At 32.1% G+C, this 20744-nt stretch overlaps 1 protein-coding gene and 1 pseudogene across 4 annotated transcripts in view; one reads left to right on the forward strand and one right to left on the reverse strand.

Annotated features, from left to right (window-relative positions):
* Echdc1 (ethylmalonyl-CoA decarboxylase 1) overlaps positions 1–20744 on the forward strand; it is a 33277-nt gene that overhangs the window by 8509 nt on the left and 4024 nt on the right. For all 4 annotated transcript variants that reach the window (XM_076858275.2, XM_076858276.2, XM_076858277.2 and 1 more), the window contains exons 3-5: positions 5004–5146; positions 9594–9646; positions 11105–11185. In XM_076858275.2, coding sequence (XP_076714390.1) covers positions 5004–5146; positions 9594–9646; positions 11105–11185 — 277 coding nt within the window. The remainder of the gene's footprint in view (positions 1–5003; positions 5147–9593; positions 9647–11104; positions 11186–20744) is intronic.
* LOC143401673 (diphthamide biosynthesis protein 3-like) lies at positions 4390–4910 on the reverse strand (annotated as a pseudogene).

The raw sequence follows: 20744 nt of genomic DNA on the forward strand, positions 1-20744 counted from the left end.
TGAATCCAGGAGTGCTTAACCACTAAACCACATCCCCAGCCCTTTTTTGTATTTTATTTAGAGACAAGGTCTCACTGAGTTATTTAGGGCCTCACTAAGTTGTTGAGGCTGACTTTGAACTCGAAATAAAATATAATACAAAACCCAAATGTGATCTGCATGTGTAATTTTAAATAGTAGTCATCATTTTAAAAAAGTCAAAAGAGAGACAGATAAAATTGATTTTAAAAATAATACCTTTAATTTAACTCAGCATATCTAAAATATTATTTCAACAAGTAACTGATACACGAATGAGAAATTTTCTTACTAAGTCTTCAAAAGGTGGTGTTAAACTCACTGTAATTCTCAGTTTAGCCTCATTTCAAGTTCTCAATAGTTACATGTGCTTCATCATTACTTTATTAGATGCTGTAGTTCCATACTTTCAGTTAGCTTTAAGGAATAAAATTCAAATTTGATATTAGCCCAGGAAAAATAAAATTAGAAAGTCAAGAATGCTCTAGAGGATTAAATTATATTAATGATTTTAATTTGCTACTGAATAGTTACAAATAATCTTTTGTTCTATAGGAAACACTAATTTAATGCATAATGTATCAATTTAGTAAAAATAGAGCTGCTTTGATTTGAGTAATGATGTTTAATTAGGTTTAGTGGGGAAAGGATGAGTGAAAATCATTCATCCAGATACTTTATTTCACCAAGTCAAAAAAATGAATTTAAGATTAACTATTGTATAGATATTGTTAGATTCAAGGCCAACATAATTATTTGTAGACACTTAAATATCTTAGATAATTTGAGATCCATATTTGCCTATATAGGTTTATTCTTACCTTAAACATGTAGGTCTTTTACTTCCCCTGCTAAACTGGAAATCATTTGAGAACAAGAGCTCTACTTCTAGAGCACCTAGGACTTTCTTGGGAAGAGTTACAGTTCTAAATGTGCCATAATTAGTGATTAGAGAGGATAGCTACATTACTCAATTTTCTAAGTCCAAACATTGACTTAACATTTGTTGTAGCACCACCTTGCTACTGGTTACTTCAAAAAATGGTAAAGAAAATAATAGCTCTGACTGTAGGGATTTTATATTACAAAATTAAATGTATGTAATTTAATATGAGCTATAAAAAATTTTCTGGAAACTTGTACAGATTCTTTGGCGTTTTAACCCTTGGTTGTGATCTTTACATGGCTTCTACTTTGCAGTTTTCTAGGCAAAGGAAAATAAAATTAATCATGTTGAAAACATTACAGACTTTATAAACTTAGAACATTACCAAAGATAAGCACATTTAAAAGTCACTGATTAAATCTTTAAAGTTTCTTTTTCTATTTTAAATTTATTATAAGGATGCTTGAATAGAATTTTGAAATATCTAATCAATAATTCATAGATTTCATGGTTGGAAGGCCTGTGAAGAGTATCTGTGGTTTACCTTAGGTTTGTAAAAGCACAGTTCATCAATCATGGAATAAGATATTTACTTCCTGAACTTTCCTCAACTGGCATCCTGTTATACTCCTACTGGTATGAACAGAGTAGGAATTTCACTTTTTTCCAGTATACCATATATTTGGATTGTCACAAGATCTCATAGTCATATGTTATAATGTTTGTTAAGATTGTCAGTTGGGACACTTATGCATTTGCTGTGAAGTTATCTCTATATTTTTATGTTTACCCTAAGAAGAAGGTTTTCCTCATCTCAAATTGTACATTCCAGTTCCTACTCCTGGGACATGTATGATAAATTTAACTTTCCTACTTAAATATACATTTGTATGAATTCTTTTGGTACCAGGGATTGAGCCCAGGGCCCCTTAATCACTGAGCCACATACCCAGCCCTTTTTATATTTTATTTTGAGACAAGGTCTTGCTAGTTACTTAGGGCCTTGGTAAGTTGCTGAGGCTAGCTTTGAACTCACGATCCTCCTGCCTCAGTCCCCAGCCACAGGGATTACAGGTATGCTCCATCACTCCTAGCTATTTGTATGAATTCTTGAGGTAGAGATAGATAAACTAAAAAATTTTTATCTTTAAAGCAGAGACTCATAGGTCCTCTTATGTACTCTGTTGTACTAGTACAAATAGGCATTTGATAGACATTCAGTAAATATTTGTAAAATACATGAACTAAAAGTCTTGCTTGACATTTTTTTTAATTATCAAGATTTTATTTAGCATGACAATACAGTTTATACTGGTAATAAATTAATATGTAAGTTATAAAAAATGTTTGATGCTATCTAAGAAAAATGTTTCTTAATATATGAAGGATATGCAAAATCCTTTAAATAGATGACTTAATTTTCAAATCCAGAAGTGTGGTAATATTGTTGATGAAAATTGGAAATTCTATTCCCGGTAATTCATGATTCAGACAGTGTTGAGTTTATAACGGTTTCACTTGCCCTATTCGTTCTGGCAACATCCCACAACTGGGAACTGGTAGCTAGAAACTGACCCTATTTCCTATATCTGTACAATGAGGGATCCACTGGCCTGGCCTCAGACTCCAGAGCTAATCAGACAGAGATTGGGTTAAATTGGGTTAGATTGGCGTAAATCACAGAGGTGTTCCATAAATGTCTGTGGGAGTAAATAAGGCACAGGCAACACTCAGAACTCCAGTCATACCTGAAAACCTTGATTTTACTTTCTGCTTACTATAGGATTCATTCCTTGTATGTTATATTATAGTTCTAAAACTTAAGCAACTCAGTTGATTTAAAACAAAATCATTAGGTCTGGGGATATAGCTCAGTTGGTAGCGTGTTTGCCTTGCACGCACAAGTCCCTGTGGGTTCAATCCCCAGCACCACGAAAGAAAACAAAAAACAAACAAAACAACATTCCTATTATTGCAACATTATCAGCAGTCACTGACTGTTGTATTTCTTGTTGTATTTCTTTTCTCCTGGGATGTTTGAACTTGGGCAACTTTTCATCAACAGCAGAGAGAGTGTTTATGTTAACACCGTCTACAGTGAGCTTGAAGATAGTTCATTTCTCTTTGCAGGTTACTGCCCACCAGAATCAACCTGTACCCTACTCTGTTCATCTGAGCAGTCACTTTGCTTTTTAAAGTAGTGTGGATCATTTCTAGGCTGACAGTGTTCCTAACAGCAGTGAGATTTCATCATGTCATGAATATGCCATATAATGTACCAAGTACAGCTAGCATATAATTTTTGATTTATTATGTTTCAGCCTAATGGTTGCATATAGCCATGCTGCTGCCAGGTTTAAAAAAGGAAAAGTTCACTTGTTTTAATTTAAACTTCAAAGGAGTATAGTTTATTTATCAATCAGTATAGATCATTCATACTCTAGCAGGCTTTGTAATTGCAGGAGCCATACCCAAAATAACTTGTCAGATATCAGTACATTTTCATACACACAGCAAAGTTGTGTTTGTAATGGAAATTTTCCAATTTTCTTTTGATTATAATTTCTTTCTACTCTCAGCACTCTAGCAAAGGAAGACTAATAGTCTATCTTCATATATTTCTCCTTCTCCCTGGCAACATTTCTCTGGTAGGAGTGCATGTTTGGTTTGGTTGCATGCTATAGAGGCTTATTAGATGTGTCCACATGGATATATTTATTCAGAACAGGCCTTCCATTTTCAAGTTCATTCTCTATTGTAGATACTTTGCTTTTTAGGAGTAGGGACACAATACTGTGATAGGCTAAAAGCACTGGCACCAGCCATATAGACTTGGCATTAACCCCTCTCTGAAATGCAATTTCATTGGTTTTATCAGAAAATAATCAAAAATCTAGACACAAAAATATTTTCTTTGATCTGGTAAAATAATTAAAGCATTCATTTACTAAGTTGGCTTGTTTGCTTCTTTCAGTTTTTTTAATCTAGTTATGATTTTTAAAGAACATAAGGAATCTCTACTTCTTTGACCATTTCACTTTAGATTTTTCTTCCTTATTCACTTACCTGTAGCAATGGAGAAAATATAGTCAATCTTTTCTCTTTAATACCACAATAGAACTCTGTCCATGAAGTGTAACAGAAATGACATGCTGAACAGCACCTGAACATTCTAATATTGGAGACTGTCTTGGTGATGGAACCAGAAGGGCAGTATTGAGGAAATAGTGGATTTTTATTTAAGTTAATATAATAAAGCTGATGTCAAATTTCAAAGAAAGCTAATTTTAACCATCTTAGTAACTAATTAAAAATATAATCTCTTTTTAATAAATCCTAATGACTGAGGTAGATGATGCTGTTATATCAGATACTGAATTAGGTTTAAGGTATAAAAATGATAACTAAGGGAAAGAAAGCACTGATTTAAAATTATCTTCCTTTAAATTCAGGTGGATAATTAAGAATGTTTCCAATTCAATGTTCTAAACATGAAATCCAGGTATGACATGTCTTGGGCTCACTTTTGTATCTGAAGATAAACTGAGCAGTTGGTGAAAGGACCCATGGGCTAACAGAATGACAAACCACGAAACAGCTGTCCCCATGAAAAAATCAGTTACTCTTTGTTTGATATTTCCATCTGGGCTCATTCTCAACTGTTCAGGATGTGGATTCCTAAAGCATTTAAGTAATTTTTTGTTAGTTGAAGGTGCTGGGGCTGTTTCTCCACACATAAATTGATCTTTGTCATGAATCACTTTCTTATGAGAGACCACCTAGGACATATGGCCACATCTTCCCCATTCTCCAAATATTCCTTGGTGATGGAAAAGTTATCCCCACACAGGCAGGTGTAGAAATACATTTCAGAGTTCTCATCATATTTTAAGTCCTTGATCTCCACCTCATGTGAAACACTGCCCCATAGTTGTTGGGGCTAGCAAAAGGCTAGTGCCCCAGTGGTCCAACACCGCCTCTGTTGGTCTAACTTCTTGAATGCCATCTGGGTTTGCTTGATACACTTTTATTTCTGAATTATTTATGTTTTTGTAATCTCTGACATGTGTTGTGATTTTTCCTCTTCCCTCTCTGGCAGGTGTTATGATGCTACAACTTTTGGAGAAAGTGATTGAATTGGAAAATTGGACAGAAGGGAAAGGCCTCATTGTCCGTGGGGCAAAAAATACTTTCTCTTCAGGATCTGATCTGAATGCTGTGAAAGCTCTAGGAACTCCGCAGGCAAGTGTTATGTGAATTATGCATTAGGTTGTACATGTCGACCAGATGTTTAAGATATTTATATTTTACTTATGTGGTTATTAGAATGACTTGTACTCTTAAATAGTTTTCTTAGAAACTAAGATCTGAGTATTGGGAATCTCTTTTTCAAGGCCATTGATATGGCATATTCCTGGGTTAATTGAACCTTTCATATGGCAGAAGAAGAAAGCTCTGAATTTAGAATCTTGGGTTTAGGTTCAGATCTGGCCCATAACTGAGAAAATTAAGAAGGTTGGCCTTTTATTCCTCAGCTCCATGGAAGTAGTAAAATCTACCTCACAGATTTTTGGAGGCTTGGGATGTCTACCAAAATACTGCTTGGTAATCTAGAAGACTATCATAAGATTTTAAATTAGTGATATAAATTGGTAACACTGAGATGATAGGTTAAATTCAAGATCATCACCTTCTTTCTAGAAGTCAGGTGAAATAACTACTCCCTTTTGTAGCCATTTGTTTTGCTTCTTAAAGGTTAAGGTACAATAATATGAAGGACTGAAAAAAAGGAAGGCCAGGAAGATTAGTAATGACCAAAGGTTATAATTAAAATCATCAAGACTTTTGAGTTTTTTAAGTGTAAGCTCCCTAGCATCTCTGATGAGGAGTTTGACAAGGTATACATAGGCACCCAGCAAACTGACACATAGTAAACTTCAACCAGTATTAACGATTTTAAAAGTATGCTTGTGAATTACCTGAGTAGGAATCCTAATCCTTTTCCATTTTCAGTCCTCAAAGGAACTGGTTTTTCTTGAATTCACCCACATTCCATAGGTCAAAAAGAAAAAGAGAAAAGAAAGGGAAGGGAAGGGAAAAAAATGAAGTGAAAGGAAGGGGGAAATGAAAGTAGGGAAAAAAGTAAGTAGTATTTGTTATCCATTTAATAATAGTGGGTTATGTGTAGGTATTTAAGTTTTAATGATATTTCACAAGTCTCATACCAGTGTATGTAGTATATTATTCCTATTTGCATAAATATGTAAGAGAAAATCTCTTCTGATAAACCAGAGCAGTGATTTTGATGGAATTAGATTTGAATGCTGGTTTTAACATTTTCTGGCCAAGCAATTGGGCAAAACACTTAATCAGAATTTCTAAGTCTATTTTCCTAATACAATTTTTAATTTTTTAGTTGTAGATGGACACAGTACCTTTATTTTATTTATTTATTTTTATGTGGTGCTGAAGTTTGAACCCAGTGTCTCACGTGTACTAGGCAAGAGCTCTACCACTGAGCCACAACCCCAGCCCTTATTTTCCTAATCTTTAAATGAGGATTATAATACATATTTTATAGAGCTATTGTAAAGATTCAGGATAATATATAATAAAGTGGCTACTAGCCCTGTGTTTGAAAAAGTTGGCTGTTATTTTTATTTCAAAGAGTTTGAGATAGTAATAAACCTTATTATCCTTGAGATGATGTGGAATTATAGCACCACTTCTAGACTTAAATTTGTAATGTGTTGGAATGGTGAGAGCTTTAACCTGGAAATTTGAAGGGATGGATTGTTTCCCAAGCTTTACCAGTAATTAACTGGGTGACCTTCAATGTATGAAAATAATTCATCTGATTTTATATATATATATAAAACTTTTACATATGTGTATAAACACACATCATTGTCATCTCTAGAATGGTTGTATTACTATGTACCTTAGTTCACAAAAGATACTATCAAGATAGAATGAAATAATAGATTATTGTGGGCCTGATATAAGTTATGTAGGAAAACATCTCTAAAAAGATGAATTCTAATTCTACTTTCTTATTTTCTGTAGTCAGAAAGTTGTTTCTGTCTCTTTAGATCATGTAGCTAGGACTTTTTTCCCATGTGTGTAAAAGACAGAAGTAGAAGTATGTGCATGTTGTGTGTGTGAGGAGGGGTGGGAGGGGTGTATAAATTATTGGTATGATGTGAGTCATGTTGTAACAACATTTATTGAGAGAATTTTTGTCCAGACTTAGGTAAGTTTGCTCTTTGTAGTATACACATTTTCCAAGTAATATGCTATCATCAGTGTCTGCAATAAATTTGTTGATTGATAGCTGAGAACTAGAGGTGTCCATTGCTTCTTGCTATATGCATCTTCCAAGTTTCTTCAAGAAAATAAGGAATTGCAAATCTGCTTTACAATGAGTATGCTTAAATTCCAGATTAGAATTGACCTATTTCGTTTAAAGCATTTTTCAGTATAAATGAATTCTTTATTGTATTTCTATGAAGTTTCCCTAGTCATAGTATAAGAAATATATAGCATAAAAATAATATTAAGAAACATAGTATATATGTATAGAGGGTATTTTATCACATTTATTCTACAATTAACAAGAACTAGAAATGATATATGTAAAGTTTCTGACAACCATTTTACATGTAGACTATATTCTTAAGTACTTGAGAAATAGCTATAAATACATGTAAAACTGAAATTTAAAATAGCTTTGGGGCTTACGAGGCTCATGCATGTATATGAGTTGCAGCTATCTGTTAAATACATTGTACTCTTACAGTTGAGTTATTTGAAGACTTTTTAACATGACTTAACTGCAAACTGTTTTCTCTCAATGGGGCACTTTATCCAACATACTGACTCTTTGTTGTTATAGATGCATCATTAGCATCTGCTTATTTGGTGAATTTGCCTTTTCTGAGAATGATGGGGTGATTGGAATATTTGGTAATTTTAGTAAATTGTAGTACATTCCCTTGTAATTATAATAAAATGCTTTAAATTGATTATTAAGTGAATTTTTTGAAAAGGGTAATCATTTAATATTTTTGTCACTGTAATTTTTCAATCTTAAAAATGTTTACTAATGAAAATTATCAAATAAAAACAAGAGACTAATAGAATGAAATCGTCATGTGCCCATAGCATCACTAATAGCTATTAACATTTATTGTATTTGCATATTTTTACTATACTTTTTTTCTCCTTTCAAGTGTAACTGATCCCTTAAAAAGTTGGTTTCATTTTGGTAGCCTTTGTTTAATGAACAGGAGAAAAGTTCCAACTGTCCCTGTTAGGCAATTAAAATTCTTACTATCAAATGTATAGACCAAGTAATGGAATAACATGATGAAAGGATTAGCCCTGACAAGTTTGGGAGGGAGAAAAGAATAAAATGGCAACAAATAATGCATATTTTAATCCAATTATAAGATTTGAAATTGATCGCCACAGATGTTGCATAAACTGTAAGGAGTTTTCTTTAGAGAGAGGAAGTAATCAGACTCCATCTATAAGCTTCATGGTGTAGAGACTCCGCTCTTTATGTAATCTTCTACAGAGTGTGTAGGTACATTTCTACCTTTCCAATCACTATTTGAATCAAATAAAACAAGATTTTTTTTCTTCCTCATTCCTTATGGAAGAGGAAAATGAAGTTCATAGTTACGATTCGCTTAAGTTCATGTTGTTATTAACGGGTAGCACTAGGATTCACACTCAGCTCTTTAATTCCCACTTGGTTTTGCCATGCTGAGTTTGAGATGTTGGCAGAATGCGAAAGTATCTACCAGGTTTTAACATTTAGCTTAAAAACAGTAGTTGAAGTCTTTGGAAGTGGATGAATCTTCCAAGGAAGAAAGTATAAATAAAAATAAGAAAGAATCGTGGATTAGATTTTTGAGAACATGTGCATTTAGGGTATTAGCTGAATAAAAAGAGTTAGGAATGAAACCTAGAAAAGAATAATCAAAGAAATAGGAAGAGAATTGGGAGTATAAAATTTTGCCATTAAACTATGAGAAAGAATAAAGAAACTGGTCAGAAAAAGGTACTACCTGTTATGGAGAAAGAGAAGACAACAGAGAAAGAGAAGTCATTTAATTTGATGAAGAGACTATTAGAAAGTTTGAGGGAAGTCATTTGGGAGCAGGTTGAAGGCCAGATCATACTGTGTTGACCAAAGTATGTGAGGTGAAAAAGAATATATAATACATTTGGACTACTTTTAAGACATTTGCAATTTGTGGAGATACCGGTATAAAAGCCTTAGGCATACAGAAAATATATTACAAATTTTTGCTTCTTCCCTTCCTCCTTTTATGTGTTTATATTCATAGGGTTAATAGGTGGGTGTATCTTATGCTTCTTCCCCCAGATTACCCAGAGTGGAATGCTTCACTTTTCTAGGTGTGTGATCTGACTCTCATACCTGCTTCTTGTTCATCATAATCTCATGCAAAGCTGAGCTCAAGAACCTTTAGGACATCAAGAGTAAAATACTGCATTATTTGAATTTCAGACAGCATCAAAGGGTTTTAAATAGAAATTTTATTTTTTTAAGTTAGATATATTTTTGTCTTCATTGTTTACTAAAAGCTGAATTTTAAAAATATTTCTTAGGTAATACATGTGTGTTATACCTTTGTTTTATGCTTATTTTTATTTAAAGGATGGAGTGGCCTTATCCATGTTCATGCAAAACACCTTAACAAGATTTATGAGGTAATGTATCTTTCTTTTAAATTTATGATTTCTAAAAGATCAAAAATCTCTCTTTACTATTCCATTATTTATACCAGTTAAAAAATAATAACTAATTTTCAAATTGTGTATATTTTAGTGATGAACTGTTTCCTTGTGTGTGGAGAACAGTCATTTAGTTGCTAATGAAATGTACACAAGTACTGAAGAAAAGAATTTAGACCTAGCCCCTTTCCCTAAGGAGCTTATATCACTAGGTATATTAAGGAATAGACATGGGGGAGTCAAATACTGATATTAGAGCAAAATATAGACAGTGATCTATTAAAAACAGATAAAGATTATCACATATTTAAGTTAGTAGAATATGGAGTGGAGTGAATCCAGAGGAGAGAAAAAGAATTAAAGATTGGAGAAGATTATAGCTTTCTGAGAGATGGATTTACTTTGCATCTAGATGAAGAAGAAAAGGGGGGACAATTCTTTTATGCATTTGGACATACAAACTGACATATTTGGGCTAATTAACTTTCTACTTTCACATTCTGATTATAGACAATTTAAAAATTATAAAAACTAAGGAAATTTATATTTAAGCATACTTATTCATTGGTATTCATCACTATTTTTGTTACTCATTATATCTGATAGAGTGATTAAATTATAATATTACTATTCTAAAATACTTTTTTTCATTATCTTAACTCCTGAATTCATTTCTTTCCCCTAGTATGCCTGACTTTTTCTCAAATTCATGTGAAAAGTTATTCTTTTTTAGACAATCTTTTCTACTTGGGAGCAGTATGAATCAAGGAGCATTCAGTTATTTTACATCTGCAGCTTCACTTTTTGTTTAGAACCTATAAAAAAATTCCATACTTTTAAAACATTTTAGACTTACCATGTAGTAGTCACACTTTCTTACAAATAGAAAAGGTAAAAGATTTATTTTGTAACACAAAATAATGTCTCCACATAGGATTAATCTCTGGATCATTTCAAGCACTAATGAGAAGATTTTTGAGGAACCTTCAGTATACAGTTTTGGACCCCTATCTTTTAGATCACAGTTTCCACCATGGCTGCAGCCTTAATTTTCCTACCCTTAAGTAATTTTAGTAAAAATGGACTAAGATGATATTACATTAAATTATTCACAGTTGCCAGCTTCTGAGAAGTCCCAGGGGCTTTAAATTATACAAAAGCATCCATATTTGGAATAAAGGTATAATATGCTGACCTTTCAAAAGTATATTATAAGGGAGCTATTTTGATAAACTTACATCATATTTAGCATGAATTTTTGTGTTTTTAGTGTTATGTTGTTTTTTTCTCAAGGTGCATAGATTCAAGGTTCTACTGTCCTTTGATGTGTTTGCTATAAACACAGTGCGGTAATTTTGTTTCAGCTATATTTTAAAATTTTTAAAAATATTAAAAAATAGAAATATTAACATCCATTTGTTTTTCAATACACAGACTTCCTTTAATTAGTGTTGCACTAATTCAAGGTCGGGCATTGGGTGGAGGAGCAGAATTTACTACAGCTTGTGATTTCAGGTAGGATAAACATTGCATTATTTCTCCTTTAAACATAATTAGCATATTTATTTTCTGCCTTCATTTCTATATTTAGTTGTTCTTAAACAAGATAATAAATTAGTGAATATTATCTTTTTTGTCAGTCAGGATAGTAGATAGTTTTATTTTAGATTAATTACTATTTTATGCCTTGAAAAAATTAAAGCACAATGATTTTGACTAAATCAAATTCATATTAGCAAAACCTCTAGGAAGATAAGTCAGAGAAATGTAAAACTTAAAATCCAAAGCATTACACATGAAAAGTAAACAGCTGGAAAAGAAAATAGAGGAAAAACCTGTTCTAACTATCCTCTTACCAATAAAAAGAGGTTTTCTGAGATCCCTTATATGTCTTTAATCTATGTGATTTATAGCAGCACTGTAAGGCTTTGGGGAAGATTAGGGAATAAAGTTAGAGAAAATTCTTTGGGATGATAGCTCTTCAATCTCTAGAATTATTCTCAGTATTGGATAGCTATACTACTTAGGAATGACCTTTTATAAAATCTAATGCTTTACATTTGTTTGAAACTGCCTTCTTAACACCATTCCCAAGACCTTTAAGCACAGCTGTAAGGAAACATTAGTACAATAATCTCTACAGACTCACACACTATGCCTCTTTATGTAAAGAGTAAAGGGAAGAATATAAAAGGGTGATTGGATAAAATGGTGAAATAAAATGGTACAATAATAAAGAGCCTGAGCATCTGAGTCCAGTAGATTTAGGTCATTCTCAGTTTGCGACTTTTATCTGACTTTGAGCAAGTTACTATTTTACCTTTTTAGGTCTGTTTCTTTATCTGTAAAATGGAATATCTCCCTTAAATAGATAAGTATAAATGATATTATGATTATACAGATTTTAGCATAATTTTAACCTAAAGGACATATTAGTGTACACAAATGTTATTTCTTAGAATCTTAAAATTATCTTATACTAATCTCTTTTACAAAACTGCCAGTACTTTTAAATTCATTGTCCTTTCATTTGGGTTTTTCTATTCATTGTACACTTGTCCTAGCTAACAGAAGTGCACAATAAGTGGAGATTTGTAGTCAAATTTTGACTTGCTTTCAGACACTAAGGAAAAAACAATTCTTCTCTGGCATGTAGTACCATAGATATTTCAGTATATTGTCATATAAACATTTTAACAATTTTTAAAATTAACCTAATTGTGGTATAAATTTAAAAATTTATTGATTTTAATTATGTAAGGTTAAATTTGGATGAATGTGTACATCTATGTAACTATCTTCATAATTGAGATGTAGAACATTTTTATTATCCCCATATGTTTGCATATTCCCTTTCCCATGATGGATGAGAGCAGCTGTGACACCTCTTTGTAATTTTAATTTGAATTTCCCTAACGACTTGATGGTGTTGAGCGTCTCGCTTTCTGTTTATTAGTCAGTTGATATATCTTCTTTTTTGGTCTTCAAAATCTTTGCCCCCTTTTATAATTTGAATAATAGCAGTTATTTATATATACTTGATAAAATTATATGTCAGATAAAATATTTTTTTAATTTGTTCTAATTAGTTATATATGACAGCAGAATGCATTTCAATTCATTGTACACAAAGGAGAACAGTTTTTCATTCTCTGGTTGTACACAATGTAGAGTCACACCATTATGTGCATTTATACATGTACTTAGGGGTAATGATGTCCAATTTTATTCCACCATCTTTCCTGTCCCCATGCCCTCTCCCCTTCCCATCCTCTCCTTTGCCCAATCAAAGTTTCTCCATTATTTCCACTGGCGCCCCCCCACCCCGAATTATGGATCAGCATCTATCTACCAGAGAGAACATTTGACCTTTGGTTTTTTGGGATTGGCTTACTTTGCAATATATTTTTAATATATAAATATTGTGAATATTTGCTCCTAGCCTGTGGTTTGCTTTTTTATTAGTAGCAAATTTTGAGAGCAGAGAATTTTATTTTTTAAAATGTTTCTAGGTTCTCTGTTTAAAATAATTAGTCTTGTGAAAAACTTGCAAAAATCATACATATAATTCCTATATACCTTTCACTCCATTGGGGATCTAATCAGGGGCTCTTTACCACTGAGTTACATCTCCAGTCCTTTTAATTTTTTTATTTTGAGACAGATTCTCACTAAGTTGCTGAGGTTGGCCTTTAACTTGTGATCCTCTGACTCAGTTCCCTAAGTAGCTGGGATTACAGGCATGCATTACCACACCTGGTATTCTAATATCCTTTTACTGGTCCATGATCTAATCAAGAATATATTTTATCTGATTTAGATATTGTTACCCCAGCTTTCTTTCGATTAACATTTGCCTGTTCTTTCATTTTAATTGATCTGTATTGTTTAAACTAGAGTCTAAGAGACAACATACATTAGGTGTCTTCCTTTATTTTTTTTTTCTTCAGAGTGATGACAGTCTTTGAATTGTTCAGTAGAGTAACATTATGGAGTATTTATATTTGTAGACAGTGTTATTGATATGATTGGGTTTAAATCTACTATATCAAAACTTATTTTTTATTTGTCCCATCTGTTTTTATCTTCTTACTCTTTTCCTGCCACATTCTAGATTATTTTTATCATTTTATTTTCCCTCTACTATTGACTACATGCCATATATGAAGATTTGTTTATGATTTCTTAACAGTGTTAACTTTGGGATTTTAAACTTGTCACAGTTCAGCTTCACATGATATTATATTAATTGCATAAGATATAAGAACATTACAATATACTTATAGTTCTCTTTTTCTGTCCTTTATGTATTGGTGATATACATTTGCTTTCTTTTTAATTTTTATTGTTGGTTGTTCAAAACATTACAAACCCACTTGAATCAAATGTGTGAAATATGATATGTCAAGAACTATACATTTGCTTTCATTTAACTCCACAATCACCATATTTTTGCTTTAAACATTTATCACTTAAATCAATAAATATAATGAGAGTCAAATGTCCTTTTATTTATTTGTATTTTTCTAGAAGGAATATTTGGGTTTAAGCATATTTTGATTTGTGACTAATTCATGATGATGACTTGCCTAAAGAAACTCTTCTAGTATTACATATGTTTTCTTTTATGTTGTTTGAATAGTTTTGGAACTCATTTGTTTCTAAAATAGCTAGACCTAAATAAATACCTGGATGGTGTTTCTACATTGATTTTCTAGTTTTCTGAGAATAAAATGAAAGCTAGGGAAATGGGAGAGCTAGGAATTCTATCTTAGGAAACTTCACATAAAATGTTTATGTTTTCCATGGACCCTTGGGTTAGAAACCCTGTTTTTAAATAGGTATTTCTACGTATGTAATATTTTGTCATTATGTTTGTTATATTATTGATGGTTCTTCTGTCTACTAATTTAGTCTGATAAGGCCTTCTAGTATTTTAGTTTTGTGTATGTAAAACATGAAAGTTGAGTTTCATGACGTGTTACAAAGTAAGAACCTTATGTAACCATGATTTAGGTTAAGAACTGGAGCGTTGCCAACACTTTTGGAGTCCTCCACCTGCCCCTTAGTCACAATCCTTTCATTTTCACTAGGGTTAACCTCAAATATGGTAATTCCTTTATTGCTTTCTTTTATGGTTTTATAAAATAAATATTCCATAACAAATATTTCATTTTTTTCTATTTTAGCTTCATAGAAATAGTTTCATAGTTTAATAGAAATAGTATGAAAAAGATTTAACTAACACATGTAAAGTTTTTTTTTTAAATTTATCACTCAAGTTTTAGTTTGTTAGTTCAAACATGTCACTTTATACTCACAGAGATTTATAAATAGTTTCAGTGTATGAGACAATTTACCAAGATCCTAGGTTCTTTGAAAATTACTAATTCCTAATTTAACAGATTCTAGTGCACAACGAAAAATGGTCATTTTGTTTGACAGTGCCCTCTGCTGTCATCAGTGCAGATTGCATTAGGATTCAGCTACTTTTTATTCTATGAGCAGTCATTGACATTATGAATGATGTGAGACTAAATGGGAAATTGGTCTATATGTGAAAGGATAGAATGCTTTCCTCATTTTATCTGAAATGCAGGTACTTATGAAATATACAATTTAAATATATAATTACATAGAGTATATATTTTTTTAAACTGTATGTATGTGTTACTGCACTTCAAAATTCTCTACATAAAAGTAAATGCAAATTAAGACTTTGTAGATGTCCTTTGGAGAAAGTGAAAATTATTTAGAATCTACTGTTTATCTTCAAGCATTTATTAGACTTTGGCATCATCCTTCATATTCATTCCCTACCTGTATTCATAGTTAGGGTTTAAGACAAAAGGCAAAATAGCAGGTGAAATAATCCAAGAATATTTAATCCCTTGATACTTATAAATTGCCATATTATGTTAACCTCTAACTGAAGGAAATATAACATGTCTCAGAGTCTCATTAAATATTTAATTTTGTTGTATGTGAGACTATTGCCCCCTGGTTACATTAAGTAATATATCAGGTATATTCACAGAGCAGAATACAGTTTCCAATAAAAACATGGTCATCTGTAGACTAACTTCTCTGGAAGTGGTGTCTTCATTCATTAAACATTTTTTAGCATGTACATATGCCAGGCACTGCCATTCACAAAACATTTACGTTTTAGGTTTTTGTTCCGTTTTTCTAGTTGAATGTTTCTGTTATTTTTTAAAAAAAAAACAATGGTCCACAACCAATTACAATAGTCCCTTCCATAGAGTTTTTCTTTTCGTGGTTTCACCTACCTGTGATCAACCACAGTATGAAAATATTAAATGGAAAATTCCAGGAGTAACAATTTACAGGTATTATGTTACACATTGTTGTGTAGTCTGATGAAATCTCATGCCATCCTGCTCATATCTACCAGGGATGTGAATTATGCCTTTGTCCAATGTATTCACACTATATATACTACCTGCCCATTGGTGAGTTGCATATATGTAGCTTTAGTAGTGGTCTAACATTCTCAGATCAACTGTTATAGTATCCCAGTGTTTGTATTCAAGTAATCTTTTTTTTTTTTTTAACTCTATAATGGCTCCAAAGCACAAGAATAGTTATGTTGGAATTTTATTATACTATATTATTGAAATTTCATGTTCTGTTTCATTAGTCATCTTTCTTAATCATTTCACTATGCTTAATTATACATTAACCTTATAATAGGTATGTATGTATAGGAAATAACAGTATATGTAGGCTTTGGCATTGTCTTTGGTTTCAGGCATCCATCAGGAGTTTGGGGACCTAACCTCAGTGGGTAAAGGGGGATCACTATAGAAATTAAAATGATTAAACTGATCCTTCACTCTGTATGTTTGAAAAGGATTGTTCCCTTAGACTTTTTTAAAACCACATACCAAGAATAATAGTAGTTCTTAAAAGAGGCTAATAAAGCAGATTGCTTACTGAATGATGTACATTACTAGGAAGTGATAAATCAGTACAACTCCTCTAGCTGATATTTTCCCCTGTTTTATCAGTACTTTATTAATTATCTTCTATGACAAGTTGCTTTAATTATATTCATAGTTAAATCCTAAGAAAATCTGTGTCAAAAGAACACCAACATTTTTATTTCATAGCATTCAACATGATAAGTTCTTTTAAAAAGTATATCTATTGGCCCTCTTTAGCTTGTTTAACTTTCTTACTCTGGAGAATTGCCTAGAATTTATTCAACTTATATTTCTGCACTTTTCCATTTCCAATGCATAATACTTCAGCAGATGGAAATATACTTAATATGAATTTACACAAGAAATGAGCCCAGATGTCATACTAGCATTGTCCCATCCTCTCAAGAAATCCCCTTTAAGCACCAGCTGATAATAGATTTAATAAATACACATGTCAGAAACACTCAGGTCTACTTGGCATTAGTAAGTAGACCTTCATAGTAAATTATATTTTGTTGAGTCATTATTTCACACAAAATATTCCAAAAGACAATGGCTTTTTAAAAGCATTTTAAAAACCAAAAGGCTATCTTCTGCATCAAAAATTGGCATTTCTCAACTGAAAAATTAAAACAAGATGACTTGAAAGTAGAAGACTGGTAAGAAGAATAAAGGCACAAGTTGTGTTTAAAAAAAAAAAAAAAAAAGAAGAAGAGGAAGGAGAAAAAGGCATTCCTGCTGGGCCCAAGGGCACATGCCTGTAAGACCAGTTACTTGGGAGGCTGAGACAGAAGGATTGCAAGTTCAAGGGCAGCCTGGACAACTTAGCCAGACCCTGTTTCAAAATAACAAAAGGATCAGGGATGTAGCTCAGTAGTAAAGTACCCATGCAATCAATCCCTGTTTACCCTTTCCCCCAAAAAGCATTTCTCGTTGCCCAGAACCTAGTTGCTCATCATTATACTTCCATTATGACAGATTTCCCTGAGTGCCAGGGATACAGAATATTTTTCCTGTATTTGTTGGCTATTATATTTCTTATGAGAAATGCCTGTTTACTTCTTTTGCCCATTTATTGATTGGGTTATTTGTTTTTCTGAAGTTAAGTTTTTTGAGTTCTTTATATTTTCTGGATATGAGCAGTTGGAGCAGTTGGCAAAGATTTTCTTCCATTCTGTAGGCTCCGCATTTAGTTTTTTTCCTTTCCTTCTTGTTTCCTTCTTGTTGAGAATTCAATATTCTCTCTCTTGAATATATAAAGTTTGTAGTAAAAAAGCTGTGTAGTTTGGTATTATTAATGGTATCTCATAAAAAAATTCTAGAAATGATTGCCCAATCAAAGGTTAAATGAATAGTAACAAATTAATGAATGTTGTTAGTTATTACAATTTCTCTTTCATAGGAAATAGACCAGCCTTGCATTCCCTTTAGCGTATTTCATTAGCCTTGACAACAGAGCCTACTGTTAAACCTTTGAATTTTTGCCAATGGGATGGATGAGGAATAAAATTTCAGCAGTTTTATATGCATTTTTCTAAGTGCAGTTGATCTTATTTTCATGTGTCTAAAAACCATTTTTTAAGTCTTTGTGAATTACCTACTCATATTTTGCTTATTTCTATGTAGAATATTTGATCTTTTACCCTTAATTTTTATGTTTTGCAACCTTTAGTGATATTTGTCATCTGTGATACATAAATATTTGCCTACCTTGCCATAAGTCTTCTGAGTCTGCTTATTGTTTTTGCAATGCAAGCCTTTTTTTTTTAACGTAGTCATGTCCATCAATCTTTTTTTTTATTGCATCTGAATTTTATGCGGTAAAAAACCTTGCCTCTTTCCCAAGTTATAGAGAATTCACTTATGTTTTATTCTAGTATTTGAGTAATTTTATGGCTTATCTATAACCTATTTTTAGCTTATTTTTATGAATGATGTAAATAAGGGACTTATTTTATCTGTTTTTTGCCAAATGTCTGTTTTTCTGCAACACTATTTTGAAAGGACTTCTGTGTTTTAGTGATTTCAGAGACACCTTATCATGTGCTAGATTTCCACTTGTAATTGTATCTATTGACAGATTTTGTTTTGTTCCAATTCCAATTTTTCTGTATTGTTTTTAATGCCGTGATAACTATGCGTAAGTTCTTATCCACCTGAAGATTATTTCCTGAAAATAAATCCTATTAGTACAAGTATTTAAAGACTAAGAGAATATTCAGCACTTTTGATATGTATTGCCAACTTGTCCTCTAGGAAAGATCCTACCAACTTTTACTAACACCAGCATTAGATCAGTGTTTATTTGAGCAGATCCTTTCTTACAATGAATATAATCCTTTTAAATTTCCCTTCTTTCAGCCTATACCATTGTGTTAATGAAGGGAGCCTCATGAGGCCAGTCATCTGAGGGTTGGGAATAAAAAAGTTGAGATTTTAGGGGAAATCTTTAGTTTCTTTCCTTCTGTTTTCTATAATTTGTCTCATGATGGGTGACAAATAGAAAGTAAAAGGGAAGAAGGTGCCAGGAAAGTATGTGTGCAAACAAATAAGTATTTATGTTCAAACATGATTTTAAAGTATTGCTTGTTGTCAGAGATGCTAATTATGTGGTTTTCTATACCATATTTTCTCCAAATCAGCAGTTTGCCTTGTTGTCTTTGACTCTTAATATGCAATGTAAAAGAATTAGCAGTTTCTAGCTTTAGACCATTTAAATCAGTGATTAAAACCTTTAAATTTATGACATCCCATTGCTAGTTAATTTTATAGTGTCAATGCTTTATTTAAAAACTTTCAAGTATTTATTTGGTTACTTATGTTATTTCATTTTGTGTCCTTTTACTTTGTTATAATTTATGAGGTATGGTATGCAGCCAGTCTAGTAACCAAGCCAAGCAGTCTGGCTACATAGTCTATGCACTTCACAGCATAGTTGAATAATGTCCCAATTCAATATGCATTTCTGTCCTCATCACCAAGTTCACTGTGCCTTTCATCAACACCAAACATTTTTATAAACTATTTTTCTTGTATAACTTTTACTAAAAACTTCCTATTTTAGTAAAATTTGACAAATTCTTTTTGAAATTGTTTTTTCTTGACTACATTTGGTAACCCTAAAATGTAGAATTAATTTATTAGAAAGTAGTAAGTAGCACACTGAATGGTTTTCCAGGTATCGACTTTGACCTTCTATCACCAGCCAAACGTTAATAGTCTTTCTCTAGTTATACACAGTTTCTCATATAACACGCTTCTATCTAGACAGTAACAAGAAACATCCACATTTGATTAACTTCATCTCTTCTCTCCCAGGATGTCAGAGGAAATTTTAAACATTGCCAGGAAGCTTACATAATGAACAGCCTAAAGACACTTATATTTCCTTTCCTTATACAAATAAGGGGCTTTAATATGATCTTATAATTGAGTCTGTAGTAAGTCTATAGAATTATAAGAGCTGTCTTCTATCGTTTACATGAATTGATAGATTATCTCTTGCAATAAATTATATTATAGGTAAAACTACATGAAACCCTAGGATTAGTCTATACTCTTGTAAGATGAATGAACAGTTTCTGTTTTTACTTGTATCTTGCTGATGATATCATGTTTTCTTAAATTAGGTTTTCTACATTTAAAATGTTATAGATTATAATATTTAGGTCAATTCCCTGAAGTTCTTAAAAGAGCGTACTATAGAGATACTGCTACATCGATGTTCATAGCAGCACAATTCACAGTAGCTAGATTGTGGAACCAACCTAGATGCCCTTCAATAGATGAATGGATAAAAAAAAATGTGGCATTTATACACAATGGAGTATTACTCAGCACTAAAAAATGACAAAATCATGGCATTTGAGGGAAATGGATGGCATTAGAGCAGATTATGCTAAGTGAAGCTAGCCAATCCCTAAAAAACAAATGCCAAATGTCTTCTTTGATATAAGGAGAGCAACTAAGAACAGAGCAGGGAGGAAGAGCATGAGAAAAAGATTAACATTAAACAGGGACGAGAGGTGGGAGGGAAAGGAAGAGAGAAGGGAAATTGCATGGAAATGGAAAGAGACCCTCATTGTTATACAAAATTACATATAAGAGGAAGTGAGGGGAAAGGAAAA

The sequence above is a fragment of the Callospermophilus lateralis genome, chromosome 6 (genome assembly GCF_048772815.1).
Source record: "Callospermophilus lateralis isolate mCalLat2 chromosome 6, mCalLat2.hap1, whole genome shotgun sequence".
Classification (NCBI taxonomy): Eukaryota; Metazoa; Chordata; class Mammalia; order Rodentia; family Sciuridae; genus Callospermophilus; species Callospermophilus lateralis.